This window comes from Poecilia reticulata, chromosome 16 (genome assembly GCF_904066995.2).
Source record: "Poecilia reticulata chromosome 16, P_reticulata-male-v2, whole genome shotgun sequence".
Taxonomy (NCBI): domain Eukaryota; kingdom Metazoa; phylum Chordata; class Actinopteri; order Cyprinodontiformes; family Poeciliidae; genus Poecilia; species Poecilia reticulata.
The window spans coordinates 12939535-12960813 of record NC_088845.1 but is presented as its reverse complement, the minus strand read 5'-3'; the positions used below and the strand labels follow the sequence as shown (position 1 = coordinate 12960813).

General features: G+C 38.3%; 1 protein-coding gene across 2 annotated transcripts; it reads left to right on the top strand.

Annotated features, from left to right (window-relative positions):
• Positions 1–1170: 1170 nt before the first annotated feature.
• On the top strand, positions 1171–21078 carry LOC103477959 (uncharacterized). 2 transcript variants are annotated; one of them, XM_008431345.3, is made up of 11 exons: positions 1171–1375; positions 7409–7474; positions 7722–7742; positions 7858–8130; positions 10343–10463; positions 10612–10787; positions 11003–11145; positions 11857–12004; positions 13351–13532; positions 13620–13712; positions 14685–21078. In XM_008431345.3, exons 2-11 carry the CDS (start codon positions 7429–7431, stop codon positions 15462–15464), a joined length of 1983 nt encoding a protein of 660 aa, XP_008429567.1. In that variant the 5' UTR covers positions 1171–1375; positions 7409–7428; the 3' UTR covers positions 15465–21078. The 2 variants fall into 2 exon arrangements, with proteins under 2 accessions (XP_008429567.1, XP_008429566.1); XM_008431344.3 differs by lacking the exon at positions 1171–1375 and adding an exon at positions 1422–1603.
• The last annotated feature ends 201 nt before the right edge of the window (positions 21079–21279 follow it).

The window sequence follows — 21279 nt, the reverse complement described above, 5'->3', positions numbered from 1 at the left end:
TTTGTTAGGAATATTTCAAAAACAAAGTGTAAAAACCTAGCAGTTGTATCTGATTCTTTCTACGTCATAATTTTAACAGCTAAATCGAAATTGTGACTTGGCAAGTTTATTACTTTGACTTTTTAACATTTTTATATCTCAATAAAGATATATCTAGCCTGTAGTTCTGAGGAGACCCATCATATTTATGATATATCTCAATGATAGTCTCATGAAATACAATCATATTTATGATTCAACCATCTTGTCCATGGCACAGATAATAGTTGACTTTATCATTTAAGACAATATTATTAAATTTAAATAATACCCTAACTTGGTGGTGTCCAAACATTTTGCCAGAGATTCCAAACTCTACAAGTTTAAAGAACTTGTGGATGTCAGAATATGTATTTTACTTTTTAATTATTTTTTTTTCTGCTTAACAATAATCTGAGCATGTAATATTTTATTGAAACTAACAAAATAATAGTCTTTTTAAAAAGGATTTGTAAATGATTGGAGCTCCAAAACATAGAAACTGAGTCAAACAGAGAATAGAAATATTTTTTATTGTCCCACCATGGGAAGCGCCAGGTGTGCCAGCAGTGAGTTACAGGTAGACAGGAAAAACAAAAAAAGAAAATGGTAAGGACAAATTAAAATATAGGGAAAGTAATACTATACAGTTATTAAAAAATAGCATACTGAAATTAAAGAAAATTGGCAACTGAATGTATTTCTGCATAGAAAACAGCAACAGACTATTTTCAAGAAATAAAAACAAGCTGCAAATTGCAGAAAGAATTTATTTGAATGAGAAAACCTGCAAATAATAGCATGGATGTGAAAACTTATGATGTTTATAAATGCTTAATAAATATTTTTGATTTGTTAGTGAAAACATCTTGATAGTGTCTTTCAGCATTCCGGCAGTTGGTGAACGCACAAAATCAAGGGCCGCAAATTGCCCGCGCACCGCACTTTGGACACCTCTGATCTGACATTGATAAAATAGGACCAATAAAACATTATCTTATTTTTACGAAATAAAAGCTATAACAGAAGGGATTATTCTACAAAAACAAATATATTTCAAATATTATTCTGACGTAAATAAATGTCGCCAAACCGTCACTTATTTTAACATCCCGCGGGTCGTGATGCAGTTCTGGACGCCGTGGCCCCGGTGTTTCCCGAACTCGAGTCGAGTGGTTCCGAGAGAGGAGCCCGACATATTCTGATCATCTTCCAAATGTTGGTGCCCGAGTCGTGAAGTGCAGCTCCTCAGAGGAGGCAGGAAGGGAGGGAGAGCAGGCAAGCATTCCTGCAGAGACTCACCTCTGAAAGGCGTCCTTACATCAGCATCACCCTGACCGGCCGGCGGAAGAACGAGGTAGGCGGGTTATGGCTTTTTTATCCTCCCTGCATGAGCCGAGGAGTGTGTGTGGGTCCTGCAAATGTGTCTGGAGCGGGACGGGTTAAATTTTGCAGGTTTTTTTTTTTCTGTTGGATGAGCTGTCCCGACTCGGATGTGACCGATCCACACTTTGAGCTGCCGTGCAGGTTTATCAGCGGAGAAGAAAGGTGTGAAATGATCTTCAGCTCTTTTTAAACCATCCAGGTAGGGAACCGGCTGCAGGAGAGACCTAATTATAGTTTAAGAGCTAAAAATATATCTGCAAATATGCATATGGATGCAGAAATGACTTTATATATATATATATTTTTAAATCTATCCTTATGCCAAATATGTATTTAAATATATTTTAAAAATTCAAATATATACTCATTTAGATTATATTTGTATTACTAATTTTCTCTCTGGTGTCGCATAATGTCATTTTTCTGAGATAAATCTTGTAGGTTCTGGCCCGGAGCTTTCTCATTCTGCTTAATGACACTTTCATTTCTCAAAACAATTTCTTATAACGTGAATTTGTTGTATGCAGTCTTACTTTAGGCTTACACATATAAAGATATTCTGTTTTTCTGTTTAGTCTTCCTGCATGTATCTCGGACCCATCCCCTCCCTCATGTCCTCTGATTTTAATGGAGCTGACAGGTGCAAGCAATATGGTGGAAACATGTCTGATCCTTTAGTTCACTGCAGCTGAAGGAAATAGGTTATCAGCAGCTACAGGCTTCTGAGAGATAAATGTTGGAAATTAGAAATTTGTCCTGACAGTATGGTTATTTCATGTTTTTTCTGCCCTATGTGAGAGGAGTAGTTTCTGAAAATCTTGAGTTTGCTGCACACATTAATCTTTTTCTCCTTATATAATGAAGCCTTTATTCCTTTTTTTGGGTTCCTCATAACTTATAAATGAGCACAGTTTGTGCCTGCGTGCATCCGAGCTGACTTAGAGTAGCCCTGCACATCATAGTTGCACTTGACCTCATGTCCTCCAACTCTTTTACAAAAGCATCAAAGTGAAAACGAAGAAGATGATGATGATGATGATGATGAAGGCACAGGGTTTGCTTTGTAGGCTCCCACACATCTGCAGTCACTGAAGGCCGGGGGGGCGACAAAGACATGTCTGTCCCCGTTCAGCGAGCAGCGAGAGGAAAACACAGGAACAGGCCTTGATTTCTGAGTGGGATTCACTGGCTTGGATTGTAGAAGATGGTGATGATGATGAGGAGGAGGAGTGGATTAAAGAGACTTGATAAAGAAAGAGATGGAGAATCAGGGAGAAACTTAAGAAAATTGGGATATTTATAAAGAGAAGGCGGCCATATTGAGAGGAGGAGATTTATGAAAGAGAAAGAGGATGGAAAACTTACACCCAGATATGCAAAAGAAAATAGAGGCTGTTGGAGGAAACAATAAAAATGTAATTATTTAAACAGAGTATAAATGATAGCAAATTCAAAATTCATATTCAATTCAAATATACTTTATTTATCCCAAATAAACTTAATAGGTTTCCGAGTGCTGTGTCTGCAGATGTGTCTTATATCTATAGATGGATAGATGAATAGATATAGATATTATAGCAAATCATATTTATTATCTAAATCATAATTAGACACCTAATTAATGAGGAGAGAACATCTGCTTGTTTTCACTTGTATAAAGAATCAATGCAGAATATTAAAATCCGCATTTGTCCATATATTGGGGTTTTTATGCTTCCCTCAATAGATGCTGCTAATGTAATTAAAGTACAAAAACATCCTGTGTATTGTTTTCACATATAGAAAAAAGTATTTCTAATTATTCACCTTTTAAGATTAGCTCTGACAAGAAGCTGCGAATCAGATGCTAACTTTAGCCGTTAACGCATTGTCACTGTGTTTAAAAATCATTTGTCTCTCGCTTGTCTGCCTCACAATTAAGTTTTTTTTAGCCTTGAATATAAAATGTACACATTTTTGCCTGATTAAAAGGTGAGGAGACTTCTTTAAAGCTGTTGTAGCAACTTTGATGGGTTAGCCCAACGAGCAGTAGCCTCTGTTAAGATAACTTCAGGAACAACTTCCTTTGTAACTTCAAAATAAGAGCCTCAGATATAGTTACAAGTCAGGCTTAAAATCCTGGGCTCATAATAACAGTCTGAACCTTTTACACAAGACAAAGGCAAATACTGACAGCTGCTCATTTCCCGATAATTTGGCTTAATCAGGGATCATAATCTGCCATGTTTCATACAAATTAACTTCATCAAACGATTAGCAACAGAAACAGATCTTCCTAGAAAGATATACACTTAAATTAAATTGCATATCAGGTTTAATGAAAGTTTTTATGACTGTTTATCTTCATAACTCATGAAATACTTAACTGTAATGAAAAATAAAGTAATAAGTAAAGGGTCAAACGATGATTTGCTTACAGAAATGAAATTGTAATCTGCAGTTCTGTACTGAGGGTTTGAATTGACAAACTGAGCCTTAGTCAACATTTTGTTTGTTTTTATTTTGACAAGGACTTGCATCATCCGGCAGGACACTCTACCCAAGGCAGTTAGCCATAATACAGGAACATATATGCATGTATTTAGTTTTAGAAGCAAAAAATGACATTATAAACCTATAAAATGTAGATACAAATTAGTGCAATTGCTTTTTTGTGTGTCAATTTCTTGGTTATGCCTTCTAGTCATATGGCCCATATTGATAGCCACCACATCACCTGTACTTCTGTGTCGATATGTTTGTGCTCGGTTAGGACTCTTTTACTTCTTGCTTCAAAGCTTCCCAGAGACAGAAAAAAATATTACAGTTTTTTTTTTTTTTCACATTTTGCTTCAGGATCTTGCTTTGAAACAGATTGCCAACGAGGCCAACTGCTGTGACAAACAGATGGACACGCTTCCCTTCCCTTTTGCACCACAGCCAACCAATCCTGCACCTCACATTACTGCTTTAATTAAATGTTCATTTCTGTCAGGAGCAGCAAGCAGTCATTTGTTTTGTTGCTGCAATCAGAGCATGATTGTGCACCTACACAGGACGTTTCAAACCCTCAGTATTAAGTTAAAAAGCCAGATTGGGACTGATCTCATCAATTGTAAATGTATTAATGGTTTGTCTGGCAGGAAACAATGCTTGGTGAAACACATTTGGTTTCAGATACAATAGAGTGAGTGGGCTGTTAGGCTCCCTGCCCGGAGTGAAGAGGCTTTCGTGACGTTAGAAACAGCATTTCTGGTTGTCAGATTATGACACAGTGCAAAATGCATTCATTAAATAACAGCGAGCAACGAAGAGCTGCTGTTCTCTGGAAACCTGCTAATATTACATGTCCTAGTTCTGGAGGTAACATTTGAATTATCTCCAGACAGACTGGCAGGTCTTATGGTGTCTTTCGTGTTGCAAAGAGACACTTTAATCTTTGCCGCATGTTTAATGGCCGCTGCAAAGTGAGACTGCAAGCACTGCAGGTGTCCCTCCCAGTCCTCTCCTGGGCTGTAAGAGAAAACTGCAGCAAAACCTTTTTCTCTACAAACCTTCATCATGTTTCCCCCCCAGATATATCTGCAACATCATCATAATTCCTCCTTCGGTGTTCCAGCGTAATTCTTCTGAGGAAAACAAACTTCCCGCTACCCTTTTTGCTTCTACACATTTCCTGACTTAAATTCAGCCGAGTCATTATTCTGCTCTCTATTACTTCATGCCTCAAGATTTATGAACTATTATGTTTTAATTAGGCCGAGCAATCATCAGTATATGACAATGCCAGATGGCCCTCATGAAAATGCGCATCCTTCTCCAAGTAATGACCTTTTTAAGACATGAGAGACTTTTGGGAAGGTCTTTAAACTGTTTCTTTGCCAAAAGCACAGCAGATTCTTAACTAAATGGAGGGTTTGCTGTGAAATCAAACAGCTTTCTCAACTGAATCGGCAATACAGAGAGATCTTATCCCTGTTGACCAACTGTAACCCGGAGACAGTGTCAGATATGCTTAATTTGCAGAGGCTGCAAGAATCTCTGCAGACAGATCAGATGGCATGAAAAAGAAGGAAAGAAAGGTTGGATTATAGAAAGAAGGGAAGGAATGAAGCAAAGAGAGAAGCAAAGACATACAGAAAGAAGGTTTAAATTTCTCTTTTCCATTCTTGTTGCAGTAAACAACTCTTTTTGTCAGCTGTTTTCATGCTGCACCGTTCGTCTTTCATCACTGCAGCTTTTTCTTTCCTCTCCTGAACTTGTGAAATCAGAACCACACATATCTGGAAAAAGTTAAGATGCAACTTAAACTTATCAGTTTCTCTGATTTTACTTTTTATAGGTTTATGTTTGAGTAAAATGAACATTGTTCTTTTAATCTATGGGCTACTGACAACATGTCTCTGAAATTCCCAACAAATATTTAGCATTTATTTGCAAAAAAAGAGAAATGGTCAAAATAACCAAAAGATGCAGAGCTTTAATGCAAAGAAAACAAGTTCATATTAATTTAGAGACAACAATACTAATGTTTTAACTCAGGAAGAATCCAGAGATCAATATTTGGTGGAATACATTTTGTATTTACAGTGTCAGGCAGAAGTTCACACACATTTTCAGTGTTAATTATTTCTTTTAATTAACACTGAAATAATTGCAATAATTATTGCAATTATTTCTTCTCAAGGGTGAAATGTTTATACACACAAATTTTAAAAATAAAACTTCCCAGCAAAAGTTTGAATTTACTGGGGATTAAGAAAAAATCCAAACAAGTTTTGGAGTGTTTGGATCCAAAACAGAATTCTGGTGTAATTCTGTCAGGATATTTGACCGCTGTCCTAATGAGAAATGGAAGACGTCAACTAAATTAAATTGTCTGGTTTTATGGCATGCCTGCAGCTTTTAAGAATAATCGATAAATGTTGAATATAGGCTGGTTTATCCCGATGTGTGTTTGGGAGCATCTGACACCCATCACAGACTTCTCAATATTTATATAGAACCTTTTGAATTTTGAATAAAGTTTTCTATTATTTGCTGATTTGCTTTCTTTAGTAAATGCTATAATTTACTGATTGCAAAGCATCAGCATAATCATGTTGTACAAAGGTATCAGTCAGGACAAGAGAACAAAAAAAAGACACCATATCATATATACAAAACTGTATAATTCTGTATAATTATACAGTTTTGCTTCTAATGAACAATAAGATGTTTAAATCTGGTTTATGTACATGGCTAGTTTATATGTTTTGTGGTCTGACAAAAACAAACTCAAACTTTTGGTCATTAATTCAAAGTGCAAGTTTGGTACAAAAATAACAGACTTTCATGATCCAAGGTTACATTTGTTCATGAAAAGTTGTAAATTCTAGTCATTTTTACTAGAAAGCTGAGGATGAAGAGGGATTTTATTTCTTAACAGTGTGACCTGGTTGTATTTCTTTTGTTATAATTACACAAAAAGTTTTTTTTTTGTTATTTGTATTGTTCCTTACCTGACTGAAACAAAAAAAAAACTCTCATTGTTTTACTTTAATATCGGAAGGCCCTGCTTTTTTGGAATGGTGCAGCAGTGTCGCAATCTGAGAAGTTTGACCAAATATTAAAGATAAGATGTGGGATGCTATGAAAAAGCACTGAATTAGTGGAATGTGAATTTGAATTATACAATGTTTTTACAAAACGTTAGTTTGTCACACTCATGCTACTGTCTTATTGCAGCTCTAACAGATTTGCTTGTTTGTCAGATTACATTTTCCAAATTAAAGGTGGAACAGGATTTAAAGAGATTTATGTTGGCCTCATTTTTCTACACCATAAAAACTATTTCATCAGGAATGTGGACACTTTATATTTTCTAGATTTTGAGGTGTGTGTGTGTGTGTGTGATTAAGTCACTGCAGTAAAATAAAAAAATATGTTTTAATTAGTTTTATACATATCTACAAAGAGCACAATTAAAAACAAGTCTTTTTGTATTAAAACTGTAAACATCTGTGTATATTTTGTTCCTTTTCAGATACGAGGGAATCTTCCAAAATGACGCCAGTCACAGTGATCATGCTCAGTTTCCTTATCTCTGCAGGTATGTGGAGTAAAAATCAAAGTTTCTGATGCATTAACAAACATTTCAAACAATTTTTACTGTACAGCTTCATTTTATGTTTTGATTTTAAATTTAATGTTATACTGGCGAGTGTGAGACGGTCTATTTAAGGAAGTGATATCTAATAATATTAATTAGTTTGTTATGCTAGAAAAGGAAATGACTGATTGAAAAGAGATCAAATGTTTTCAAATAGTTTTTTATGCTGTTTTGTTTGATCTTGCAGCTATCTCTGCCCCTCTAAAAGGTAAAAGTGCCTATTATCACCACATCGCATGATTCTGATGCATCACTTAAGAGGTCTCCTCTCCCTCTGAGTGGAAATGTTTACTGTACTTACTTTCTCTTTTTTTCCGATGCAGAAACAGAGGAATCCGCAACTCTATTCCAAGGAGAGGATTTCCACATCCGGCTGCCGTCACAAGACATGGAGGTCACATTCAAGAACCGTTCCGACCCTCGGAAGACCTCGGTGCTGATGAGGGGCGGCAAAGTAATCAGCACTCGGGTTAAACCCACCCTGGACTCCAACTACATCAACATAGAGGGAGTGGGTGAAGGGGACGAGGGGCTGTACATCCTGAAGGACTCAAAGGACCCGAGTGTCATCAAGAAAATTTCACTAATAGTCCGAGGTACGGAGCAACACGACACATCGGGAACTTTCAGGATGCGCTGGAAGGGGTGAACTTTATCTGCTGAAAACTGGAAACATGAAGCACACTTTGATTTGATTGATTTATTTCAAACAGGTTCCAAACAACACAAGCAATCAGTAAGACAGAGAAAAAGGATTTTGTTTACCTCGACTTTATTGTTTGAAAAGGAGTAGAAAGAAGTGAACACCTACTCTTTATCTCAATTTAATGAAATATAAGCTGAAATATATTACTTACCAAATCAGTAATTATCAGAAATTTGAAATTAAAATTATACTTATGTGCCTGTTCAATATACTGTGCTAACGAACCAACAAGTAAATTATATTTTTGACACAATAAAGAAAGTTTAGAGGTTTTCAAAGTGTGTGGAGAGCTAGCCTCCCCCTCCACTCCCAACCACATTGTTGCTTGTATTTCTGTAAACTTTCTGCTCTTCTTATACTCGAGGAGGAATTCGATTGGCTCTAAGAGTTTGTGGTGAATGAACAGGCAAAACAATAAATTTGATTTACGTTGCAAAAATGCAAATAAACAAATAAATTAATAAAAGGACATATAATTACCTACAGACAAAATTATAACAATGACAGAAACACAGCTGGTGGCTGGATGAATGGCTGTGAAGTTGGCTAAATGTCTGTTACTTTATATTTTTCCTCTTGTTGCGTCCCTCTAAAGAGCTCTGGTGCCCCCTGGTGGCCCACGCCCCACACTTTGAAAGGCCCACTGCAGCTCTGCCATCGCCAAGAAGTTCTTCTTTTATACCTTACTCATATAAAATTTGAGATTTTGGGCTTTTGGGAGAGATGGACAGAGTGAGATTTCAAACCAGCAACTCACTGGTTACATGATAAACGTTCACCTCCTGAGCCATTGCACATAAAATGAATAAATCAGTAATTCTTTGCAACTTTTATAATATTTGTTAAAACTGTCACCATGATGTGATCGTATAATATGAGACAGATAATCTAGGAAAAAATCTGGCTCCTTTGCTTTCTCGCAGTGCTGCTTTGCTGTCTGAGGAAATACGTCACTCCCAGTAAAAAGCAGCCAATCAGAGCCAAGAGTAAGGTGTTAGCGCTGTCAGTCATGCTCGTGTACACGTTGCTTAATGTGTTAATGGTGGGAAACAAACTTACAGACACAAGAACACCATTTATCCGCCATCTTCTGTCATGCTAACTAGTCTAAACATTAATTTCTGGCTCTGTTGTGATGAACCAGCTGTAAAGAACAAGGGGGAGGGTCTGAGCAGCGTGTACATGAGAATAATTGACAGCACTAAGACCCTCCTCCTGGCTCTGATTGGTTGTTTCTGACCCAGCGGTTTATTTTTGTAGTTACTAAAATAGTTTTAGCATGTATAACACAATTTTTTTTTATATTAAAGTTACATACCCAAGCTTTAATGTGGATTTTTTTCCTCTCTAAAATGGGTTTACTTAAATAAAAATGTGCACCTTTTATGCAGTGTGTGATTACACTACTGCCACAAAAGGTTCAATTTATTTAATTTATTCAAATCTTAACCAGAGGTTATAATTAAAGTGGAGGGCACTGAATGGTTTTCTACTTTAGGCCCCAGGCCAGCGTCAGAGTCACTGTGTTGTCACGTCAATCACTTCTTTTCCCAGTCAGATAAATCCAGCGCAAACACAAGAGACTGAATCACAATTTAAACTCAGAGTGTGGATGAAAGCGACTGTTGTAACTGAGTGCAGAGCCACATGAAGGGTGTAATGTGAGCTAATGAAGAGGTGCATTTGGTTTTTGACAGTAAGAGCAAAGCTGGAGATGTCAGGCAACAATTATCCAGCTCTTTACCCGTCCCTATTTCCGTCCGTCCCCTCTGTTTTCCTGTCCTTATCTTGTCTCTTCTGTCTTTCCTTCTGTTTAGTTTTGTTCGTACCCTATCATTCTCATTATACCCTGATATTTTCGGGTCACTGCTCCTTTCCTTTTGTGCATTTAGTCCCTTTTTTTCTACATCTGCCAAGCTGTTTTTCCTTCCTCTTCCCTTCACAGTACCGTTTTCCTGTCATTTCTTATTTCAGCTCAAACAAATAATCCAGCCTCATTGGCCTTTGTGAAATTGTCAGGCACTTTCCTGTCAACTCTATTTAAATTTGCTGCTCCCGTTCACTCGTAGATAAAATGCTCATCCCCTTGTTTTGCCTTCCAGACTGCACCCTCGAGCAAATCAGCAAATATGGCGGGAACTTCCATATTCCAGTGCTGAATGTGAACCCCCCCATCACTCTGGAGTACAAACCCAGTTCAGTGGAGGCCAACCTGACATCCAGGTAGAGTCGGCACAATCGCACTGACTTTCTGAACCCAAGAGTCAGAACTGACATTTTTCAGCCTTGACGCACATGCGCTGAGACAAGTCTGAGACGCATCGAGAAAAAGGTTGAGGAAGGTTCACCGTCTTCGACTTTCGCCCTGCAGACCGGCGATGGTGGTGCTGACGGCCACTGGGGTCTCCACCGAGCATTACCGAGATCGCATCACCGTTGGCGAGCGATCCATCACCGTCAGCGCGGTTACAGGCGCCGACGAGGGCAGCTACACCGTCAGGGACAACAAGGGGGTTATCAAACAGAAAGTGTGCCTGAATGTCAAAGGTGAGGACAGCAGATGAAGGCTGAATATTTATCTTTGCCCATGCATTCTGTCTTCATTCAGGATGTTGTTGTTGCTCCAGTTTCATGCTCCCCCTGCATGCTTTAATGGCTTTTTAAAGACTCAAATCTTAATGGTAGGCTAATGCACTTGCAGTCTGTAAACAGAGAGACTGTGAAGTTATCAGATTTCCTCCCTTCTCTATTGTCTCTTGCAGAGCACACAAACTTTGTGAACCTTCCTCTTGATGAGAGGCTGAAGATCAACCTGATTCTGAACAGCTCCCTGATCCAACTCCACTACACCCGAGACTCGGAGTCCTCAGCCGTCCTGCTGATGGATAAGGGAGAGTTCACAAGTGTAACTATAAACAGTCTTATTTTCTCCAAAGTTATTGCAAGATATTAGAACCGCTGTGTTGGGTTGCAAAAAACAACCCATTCTAGGTTCTTTTTGGTTGGATGACATAATAAGAGGAGATGCGCAGCAGCTGCAGGGACACAAAGAGACTTCAAGAAATTAACTAATGTGGCAACAACTTACCAATATTAACAAATGTAGTACAAATATGACAAGATGTCAAACATAAATGACCAAGTAAATGATCTAAACACAAACACCTGTGGAACGTGACAATAAAATCTCTATACTGATTTTGTTTCAGCTTGTTTGGTCAAACTATAAATGTTAAAATGTTGCCCATCGTTGCTCATTTCACTGACTAGAGAAATAAACGTGGAAATCTCTTGAGTCATTTCTTGTTTCTTAGATTTCTAAACAGCAGAAAACAGTAATGAATTCTCTAATAGAAAATGGGACAAAATAATAAAGCAATGTAATTGGATTAGAGTTTAAAGTATTTATTTATCTTGTTTTATTACTTCTCCATATGGTGAGTTAGCTATGACAATAGCTTATATATTAAATACCCCAAAACAATATCTCTGTCTACTTTTATCACCTGTTTCTTCATTCTTTTTTCAGTAGGACATTTATTAATCCCATTACATGCACTAAGATGTCGGCTCATCTTATTCATGTTTTCTAATTAAACGCCTTGTTTCGTTCCAGGCTCAAGCAGATCTTGGTTTCAAGGACCGCCTCTCTGTGGAGGGTTCGATGGTCTTTCTAAATCAGATCAAGAGCTCAGATCCTGGACTCTTTAAGATCACAGACCTGCAGGGATTCACCGTGTCCACCGTCCATCTGGGACTGAAACGTAAGCCGGGAATAGAGAATAGATTGGTGCCACAAGTCATGACTTTTGGTTTAAAACTTAATAAATTATACAAAGTGATTAAAAAACATTTGACCTACACAGAAAAGACTGAAGAGATTTCTGATGAGTCGTAATTGACAACTCTGAAATGTTGATCCCACTGCAAGGAATCTGAGACCTGGGCTGATGTGATCCACTAGACCACACGTGTCAAACTTAAGGCGCGTGGGCCAAATCCGGCCCGCCATAGCTTTTTATGTGGCCCTCTGGATTCTAGACTAAACACCAAATGTGCTTAAACATTAAGTTATCAATAAAATCAATGCAGTTTTTATCTGTTTACTGACAAATTATATCAATCAGTCCCTCCAGTTTCTTGAGAATTATCGTGGAAATTCACACATAAATACATAATTGTGAGTTTATTGCAGAATTTTTTCAAAATTTCTCAAAAAGTTTCTTACTTGTACTAAACAGTCTTAGCTGATGTCATATTATTGTCCACCGTCATAAATAAGAGCAAATATCGTAAATATTTCCAAAATAGTACCACAAACACTGTGATTTATGATTTTTTGCAACAAAAAAAAAAAAATATCACAAAGAGTATCACAAAATCCTGGAGGGACTGAAAAGCTGTTAATTTGAAGAATTCATTGATATGCTAACAGTTTGTGAACAGGTTTTTATCAATGCATTCTGACACAACCGGCCCTTTAAGAGCATTCATGATTTTAATTTGCCTAAAATGAAAATGAGTTTAACATCCTGATCTAGACCATCCAGGATGACCAGTAATAGCCAGTAAAGTGATTTGAAGACTGGTGTCATTTTCCCAGCGTTGGTCAGCAGCCTGGCTGATACCATCAGCGCTCACATGACAGACAGACTGTGATGCTACATAATTCAAGCTGGGTGCCTGGAGAGCCGTTTCCATCGCATGGCTCTCCATACGTTACACTCATTTTTCAGAAGACATACGTTTTTGATGCCCCTTTGTTTAAATGTAAAGTATTTAAAAACTTTACCAGCACAATCTTTAAAATCTTTAAAGATTTTAAAGATTTTTCTTCTTTTTATTAAGAATAAGTAAATTTGTTGCTAAACTGCCTTTTCAATTATTTCTCTTTTTCAGAATTGTTAAGCTAGGTATTGGTCTACTGTATAACCTAAGCAGGTTTGAACATGACAGTTTTTGCCTCCTAAAGAAATGTTACGCTCTGTACTTTCAACACACATCTTACAGAAATGGGGTTGTGTGTTTTTTTTTTCTTCTCTCTTGATAAGGAGGAATTTATCTTTAGTTGCTATAACTCAATATGCTACTTCTCTCTGCCTCCCCACAGCCTACAAAATGGAGTCCCTTTATGTGGCCATCATTGCCCTGCTGGGCCTGCTGGCTTTCCTTCTGCTGGTTTGCCTTCTGTCCTGCCTGATCAAAGTGAAGAAGAGGGCCAAGAGGGCCGCTGCACTGGAGAAACTGGCTCAGAACGCTGGCAAAGAAGACGAGGGCGAGGCCTTTAGACAGGTCTGGTATATTCACAATCACATGTGACAACGAAGGTGTCTCCAATGCAATTACTAACCTTCATGTGTTTGTGCTGCATCGTTACAGGTGGTCAAGAACATCACTAAACTCAGCGAGGAGTCCAAGCATTCCCAAGCGGACAACACAGAGAAATCTCAAAGCACTGAGGTGGACATCAAGGTAAGGAGACACCACACCCCGTTCTTTGAGCTAAGACAGAGAAGTTTTAATAATGACTGAATATTTTTTATGCTGTTTTCTGCCGTTTAGACAGTTGCAGCTTATTCAGAACGCTACTGCTAGAGTCCTGACTAAGATCAAGGAAGTGGATCACATCAGTCCAGGTCTCAGATTCCTTGCAGTGGCTTCCTGTGCAACAAAGAAGAAAAGCGTTGAATGATTTAGGGCCAAAATGTGTCTCTGATCCGTTCACGTTTTATGAACTGTTCTGACTTCTTGGGTCTTCTGGGAGTTATCTTATTTTCCTGAAAAGGTTAAAGTAAACATGCAGATTTTCTGCACCACAACAAACTCCCAGAAAACCCGAGGCCTGCCCTAACCTTCAGTTCTCCTAAGTTAAGGCTGAAACTGTTTCTGTTTGCCGCGGCCTTTTGTTGAGTTAAATATGTTTCAACCTCAATCCAAAGCCTGCAGCCAGCCCATGCCCGGCACATTGTAGCTGAGCTCTTCCAGCTCTTCTCTTTGCAATTTCAGCTTACTCCTTCCTTCTTTCCTTTCCTGCTCTGTCTGCAACAGATGGACTCGACTCCAGTTTGTCGTGGACATGAATATGATGCTAATTTAAGTCTTTCAAAGGTTAATTTTAATGGTTCTGCTTACAGGGTGAAGTGACGATACGGGTTTTCAATAGGAAAGGGTGTTTGGAGATTTAATTTACTGTGGAGTTTCTCTAACACATACAGGGTCTAAATTATACTCTCACTAATTTGAGGATAAAAGCCTGTATCAGTTTGAGCCTCTGTAGTTTGGAGAAACCAATTCTGGTTTTTCAATGAAGTTGGTTTAAATGTGTCTTTGAAAGCCTTAAGTTAGTGTGATACTCAAACCCATGATCAGTGTACGTAAACGTCTCACCTGCACTCTGCAACTTGAGCAGCTAATAATGTTCGCTGGTTGTCTGTGTGAATGCAGGGTCTGGAGGTTTCTTCTAAAGAGGTTGGCGTTGGTAATCTGGAGACCAGTGACTCCGGCGTTGGCTTCAACACCGCTCTCCCGCTCGATACTGACACCGATGTCCCCGATCAAATCCCCGATTCTGAGGCTGTAAGCATCTCTGTTGCTCCTGAAATCAAACCAAGCCCTCCTTCTGCTGCTAAGTCTAAGCCAGCTGCTCCACCGGTACCAGAACCTAAAGCAAGCCCCGTCCCTGAGACGAAAAAAGCCCCGGACCCGCCCGTCGAAGCAAAGCTGGACACACCCAAACCAGTAGATGCTAAACTTAGCCCAACCCCGAGCACGAAGTCTGGTTTGAGTCCAGCTGAAACAAAACCTGCACCCAGTCCAAGTCCAGAACCCAAGACTGGACTGAGTCCAGCTGATCCAAAACCTGCTGCTAGTCCAAGTCCAGAACCCAAGATTAGTCTAAGTCCAGCTGATCCAAAGCCTGCACCCACTCCAAGTCCAGAACCGAAGATTTCTGCGCCTGCAGCCACCACTCCAACACCCGACGCTAAGAGTCCAGCAGCTTCAACTCCTGAGCCCACCAAACCGAGCCCAGCAGAACCCATCACCAATGGCACACCAGAGCCGGGACCCAATTCCAAAGTAAGTCCGGATCATGCAGAAATCATCAAAGACCCAACTCCAAAGGAGGTTTCCACTAAAACCCACGAAGTGGAGCTGAAGTCCAGCAGCGTCGTGCCAGAGGGCAGCAAAGACGGCGCCGCAGCCGAGGGTCCGACTACGACCTGAAAACCGCTGCTCCGAAAACATGAGGAACCCCCACAGATCCCCGTCTACCACCACCGCAGACAATCAAACACCCCCTACCAAAATGGTGAGGAAACCACAGCAAGCTGGGGCGATGGCGACACTAAACCCACAGTGATACTCTAACCTGGGAGACTTTCTGACTGACACACAGTTTAAGTAACTAAAGTGGCTTTTAATCTTTAACCGTTTCAGTTTTGCCGCCTCATTTTCTATTGATTTTACAGGAAAAACTGCCAAACTGCAAATTAAAACATTTGCAGAGTTTACAACTAAAATATTAACTCCACATGAAGTGTTTTATAGGATATCCACAAAAAAAAAAAAAAAAAAAGGGTTTACGGCATTTTATCATATCAGTGTAGCAAAAATTTCGTATTAACCTTGAACTAACCGCTGGTTTCCATTGAGACGACTGATCCTCTAACAGCATGTGGATAAAACTCACTAAACGAAACTTTTTCAGCCTAAGCATGGACGCATTAAATGCTGACATTATTGATACTGAAGCGTCCATAATAACAAGATTTTCATAAATTTAACCAAATAGAAAAACTTAGCACAAATATTATAAAATAATATATTCCTTTTCTTAACCACTACTAATAGGACTTTATGCAGGGATTCAAAAAAACGCCTTAGATGGTTGAAATGTGTTTTAGCAGAAAATCCCTAAGTCCTGGTGATGTAGTTTTGGTCAAACCCTTATGTGGTTTTATAAATGACTTTGTTTAAGTTACAGCCATATTACAATTCACTGTCCAAACTTCCTTCACTTCCTTCCTGTTTCTGCTTCGTTTTGATTTTCCAAGGAGGAAATTCTGACATAAATCCCAAACACGTGGAACGCGATTCCTCTAGGAAAATGTTTATTTGTTTTTCCTTGCTAATTTTCCTCTTTTGTCTGTTTTCTTTTACTTTAAAGCCATTTAACCAGATCTTTCCTTCGATAGTACATTCAACTAAAACTTGAAAGTCTGAATTTATGAGAAGCCGAATACAAAACAATCAGAACAATGTCACCTACACTTTTAACCAGAGAGATCTGCATAGTTTTGTCATTACTATGAAAACGAACAAGTACAATTGTTTGAAAATAAATAGTTACAGTCATAGATTAAAGAAAGTCTTTTGTATTATGATTCAGAAGACAGAGTCTAATTGAGTTGTATAGAATCAAATACAACGGAAAGCTGAAATTCTGGCTGGACCATCGGCAACGTCAAGTTCACTGTACAATGTGGTTGCCAGACATGTAAAACTTACTCAACTCTGCAGGAGTAAAGGTTTGTATCTTATTAACCCACACATGCAATCTTTATGCGATTGTGTTAGCTGGTTGAAAATGGGATTGAATATGTTTGTTAATAGTAGTTACCATCACAACAAGTAGAAGATCCCAGTGGATTCCTCTTACAGGACAAATCGGACCCAGCACATGTTAATGTGTTTTGGTGGCAGTGACAAAGAGCAAAAATCTCTCTCTGTTTTGAGAGGTCTGATTTTTGAAAAACTGAAGGAGTTAACATTTACCTTCAGTGTCCTTTGGTGTCTTTATTTCACCTAAATACAGATTATTTTAAATTAACAGCTAGTCCGAGAGGGGCCAAGATTAAACTGAACCTCTACTGTCCCAAAACAAATAAGTGTAGAAACGTTTAAACCAGTTTCAATTGCATTAAATGGTTATTTAAACAGAAGCTAATTGTTATTGATCTGGGAAATGGAGCTCTGTGGTCCACCACAAGCCTTCAAATGTGAAACGCACTGAGAGAGCAACCTCCAAAGTGTTCAAGCTCAGAGCAACTCACATATAAAGTGTTGCGTAGTGCAAAAGTACTGCATCGGTTTGTATTAGTGCTATGTTGTTGATTTTTACTCTTTCTTACTTTTATAATAGACAGTTTCTCTGACCAGAATCGCTTTACAAGTTTCATTCTGAGTCCACGTTTCACGGAGGAAGATTATTGGTGGTGCACCGCCTCCAAACTTTACCATGTATATAAACATGATCATTTTAGTAAATAACCAGTGAAAATGTGACAATGGTTTAAAGATTTCTAGGTAAGTAATGACATTAACCAGTGTGTTTTTTCTAAAGGAGTAGAAGTTCATTTTGGTCTTGGCACCAACTAATCTGAATTCAAATGAGTTATCTACTGCAGGTTGGATGTTAATTAGCTGTAATCTTTAACTTGACTTCGGTGTGAGGTTTTTATTTGTGCTTTCACACCGTCTCTTTTAAACTGGTTTGAGTGGGTCCGGCGGTTAATGCAACCAAAACAATTTCATTGTAAGTTTCCCCCCCATAAAAAACAGGTGCATAATTATTTATTTAAGGAAATTAATTTTTCTACCTCGTGTTTCCCTGGTGCAGGTTTCATATCCTGGAATTACCTAAAAACTTTGGAAACATGGAAGCAGCACAAAATGACTCAAAGTAAATCACTCAGCTGGCCTTCCTCTGTAGTTTTTCCTGAAAGTTCATCCTTAGACGTAAATGATGATGATTTCTTAAAAAGCCATAAAACAAGATGTCAGATTTGATACAAAGACGACACAAATTGAAATTATGTACGTGTATAAATGTGCCTCAGAGTCGTACAAACCAACGTCTACAGTCAGAATGAAAATTTGTGATGTAAATCACTGTATGGGACTTGCCTGGATCTGTGTGGGAACCACTGTCACATTTGGCAATACTGACAATAACCTTTATATAAACACACACACACACACATGAAAAAACACACACTGTAAATAATGCATGTTTGCCAGTTTAACCCTTCAGTGGCTGAATGTTCCTAATGTATAAAGCACTTCTTGTCTCACATTAAACAAATAAAACCTGAACTAATTCAAATTTTCACCCCAACCTTAAATCTAATATATAAATGCTTTTACAGATACTATGTGTACTAATCTTCACTAATGTCTTGAACTAATGTAACAACCCAGATATTAGCTCCTTTTAGCACAGTTACCAGTGAAACATATCTCTTATACTGTATTAAACATGCTTAGCCTACGTCACTTTACGCATCGACCGCAGCATGCCCAAGACATGTTCTGAGCTTCTTATCATCCATAAAGTCGTACCTGTGCGAAGTGATATATCAGTGTTGCAGTTGTTGTGTGTCCGGGACCCGTCTGTTGCGTCTGTGTGCCTACGGTTTGGTTTAGGACGTATAAATGATCAAGCGTGTGCTGAATCTATGCACTGGCGGTTTGTACAGAGTGAAATATGTACTGTCTGTGTGTTTGGTATCCATGTGCCTGCTCAAACTGTGTTTCAAGCCAAGAGTGTGGATGTGTTCAGAACCACAAAAAGAAAAAAAAAAAAAAAAAACTAAACACAAAGTAAAGTATTGATATTTGAGCTCGTTTTGTTTTTGTTTCAGTGCCTACGATGTTTATTGGATTGTCTTTAGTCGCTTCCTGGTGGCAAACAGGATGTTCTCACAGGACAGTTTTTACACACCTGAACGCCGCTTCTTCACCTAAAACAAGCTTCTGTGAGTGAGTGAGTGAGTGAAAGCAAAGAGGAAAATGTAACTTTATTTTACGATGTGTAGCATGCAGATTGCTAAATATGCTTTATTTTACTAGCTTGACTCTGAGAGTTTATTTAGGAATTAACAACAGCAGCAAATTCATTTGAAAAATTGCTGTTGGTTGTTCAGTCAATAAGTGATGGCTAAAATATAGTTATTAATAATATTATTAAAATATCTTCAATGATTGATGATGTGTAAAAAGCATTTTAATAAATGCAATATTCTACTGCAGCAGCATAATCTCACATTAAGTATTTGGAAAAATCCAACTTGACATTTAGTTAGAGAAACAAAAAATGCAAGTTTTAATAAAATAACAAGGGTCACAAACAAAACTGATCCATACTTAAAAGTTTATGTAGATCAAAGAATATAGATAGTTTAAGCCATTGATCCATGACTGTCTGTTTTCCTTTATACATATTATGTAGGCCTACTTTTTCTTGACCACTTGATGGAAAGGATCAGAGGATATGCAATTCAAGAAAGGCAGGCTTGTGATGGTCTTTACAAATTAGAAAAAGTCTTAAAGAAATTGCTATGTACCTTAAGTTGCCAATGTCTACAATAAAAAAAAGGATAAAATTTAACAAACAAAGCTGATAAGTTTATCTCGGTACCGGTCACATTGAAGACAGAACTTAAGATTAGAGGCATTTTTGTGTCATCAAGTTGCCATAAAATTCATCAGACATTGTAAACGTGGCAAGCATGGCAGGAAAATAATAAGATTTATTCTGATCAAATTAAATTAAAGCATGGGGTGTTTGCTACCCTGTGCCATTATCTGGAACTGTGAACTTTATCCAGATTGAGTCTTGTGAAAACTAACATTACTGGGGTTTTGTGGAAAACAAAAGACTGATGTTCAAAACACAATATCTGTTTCCTGTTGTGAAGTACAGTGGAGGCTCTGTGATGCTGTGTTCATGCTTACTCTGCAAAAACACGACATTTTACAAAGAGTTTTTTGGTCTATTTTCTAATACAAATATCTTAGTTCACTTGGAATAAGACACAACTAACTTACAAGTAGCTTTTCAGTAAGATAGAGTAGCTTGTTTTAAGTGAACAATTCCTTAATATTGATGACAAAAGTATCAGCTATAAATGAAATAATCTGCCACACATGTCAAGTTATATGGAGAAAATATCTTATTGCATAACTAGAACTGGAACTTTTTCATCAATACTAAGGAATTATTGGCTTGAAATAAGCTCCTGCATCTTGCTGACATCTTACTTATAAATCAGTTTTGTCTTATTTCAAGGGTACTGAGACATTTGCAGTAGAAACTACATTAAAAATTCTTGGTAAGACTTTGTCCTGTAAGTGGATGGCATCGTGATTTCTTTCTCTCCTGCCAGTTGTGGGCCTGGTTCGTTCAGGATGCCTCACAAGTCCATCGTAGGGCGCCAAAATGACACACACTGTCCCACACCTAAAGCCATTTCAGAGTCAAACCAACATTCATGATATCCAGAGAGAACCAAAGCGTGCTAAACATGCAAACCTGATGCAGAAAGATCACCAACCAGGAAGGACCTTCTGATTCACCTCCATGCTGCCTGTCTAAATGCTTGTCTATAAATAGCTAGTACAAGATTATGCTGCAGCAGTAAAAATGTTATTTATTTTTAGGCTTTTTACTCGAGGAGTGTCTCTAAATCACAGGGCTGTTGTGTTAAGACATGACCAGCCTTTGTTTTTTACTTTTCTTGCACCCAACGAAGGCTTCATCTCACTAGATCAGAGTTATCACATCGTTCCGGTTCCAGAAACATTCTGACAACCCAAAAGGAGAAACCACCTCTGTTGCCACCACAGCTCCTCCTTACACTAAGCCAGTCGTGTCTGTCCTCTCTGATCACTGCTGCTGTGATGGACTGTTTGTGGTGTGGCGTCCCCACATGGTCTCTCTGTTCTTCCATTTTGCACAATTCTTCACACGGATGTTTTGTATCGACAAATGGTCACTATTTTTTCTTTATTTCATGCCTAAATGAATACTAAGAATAAACAAAAAGGTTATGCCATCTTCTGTCTTCTCGCCTTCGTCTGTCACGCAGCAGGAGGGCCGGTTTGATCCCGGAGCTTCGCCTTTCTATTCTCAGTTTAATAAATCATTTAGTGTCAACTATAATTACATTTTGGATATCAAGCACCATTCCCTCACCTCTCATTATCGGCGCCATTTTCTGAGCTCCCATAACCTTGCAGGGAGGAGTCACAGCAACAT

Bases quoted from the DNA above. Each gene is read 5' to 3' on its own strand.
- LOC103477959 (XM_008431345.3), top strand. From the start codon at position 7,429: ATGACGCCAGTCACAGTGATCATGCTCAGTTTCCTTATCTCTGCAG. The intron at 13,533-13,619 runs GTCTGGTATATT...GCATCGTTACAG, and splicing joins AGGGCGAGGCCTTTAGACAG to GTGGTCAAGAACATCACTAA. The intron at 13,713-14,684 runs GTAAGGAGACAC...GTGTGAATGCAG, and splicing joins GCACTGAGGTGGACATCAAG to GGTCTGGAGGTTTCTTCTAA.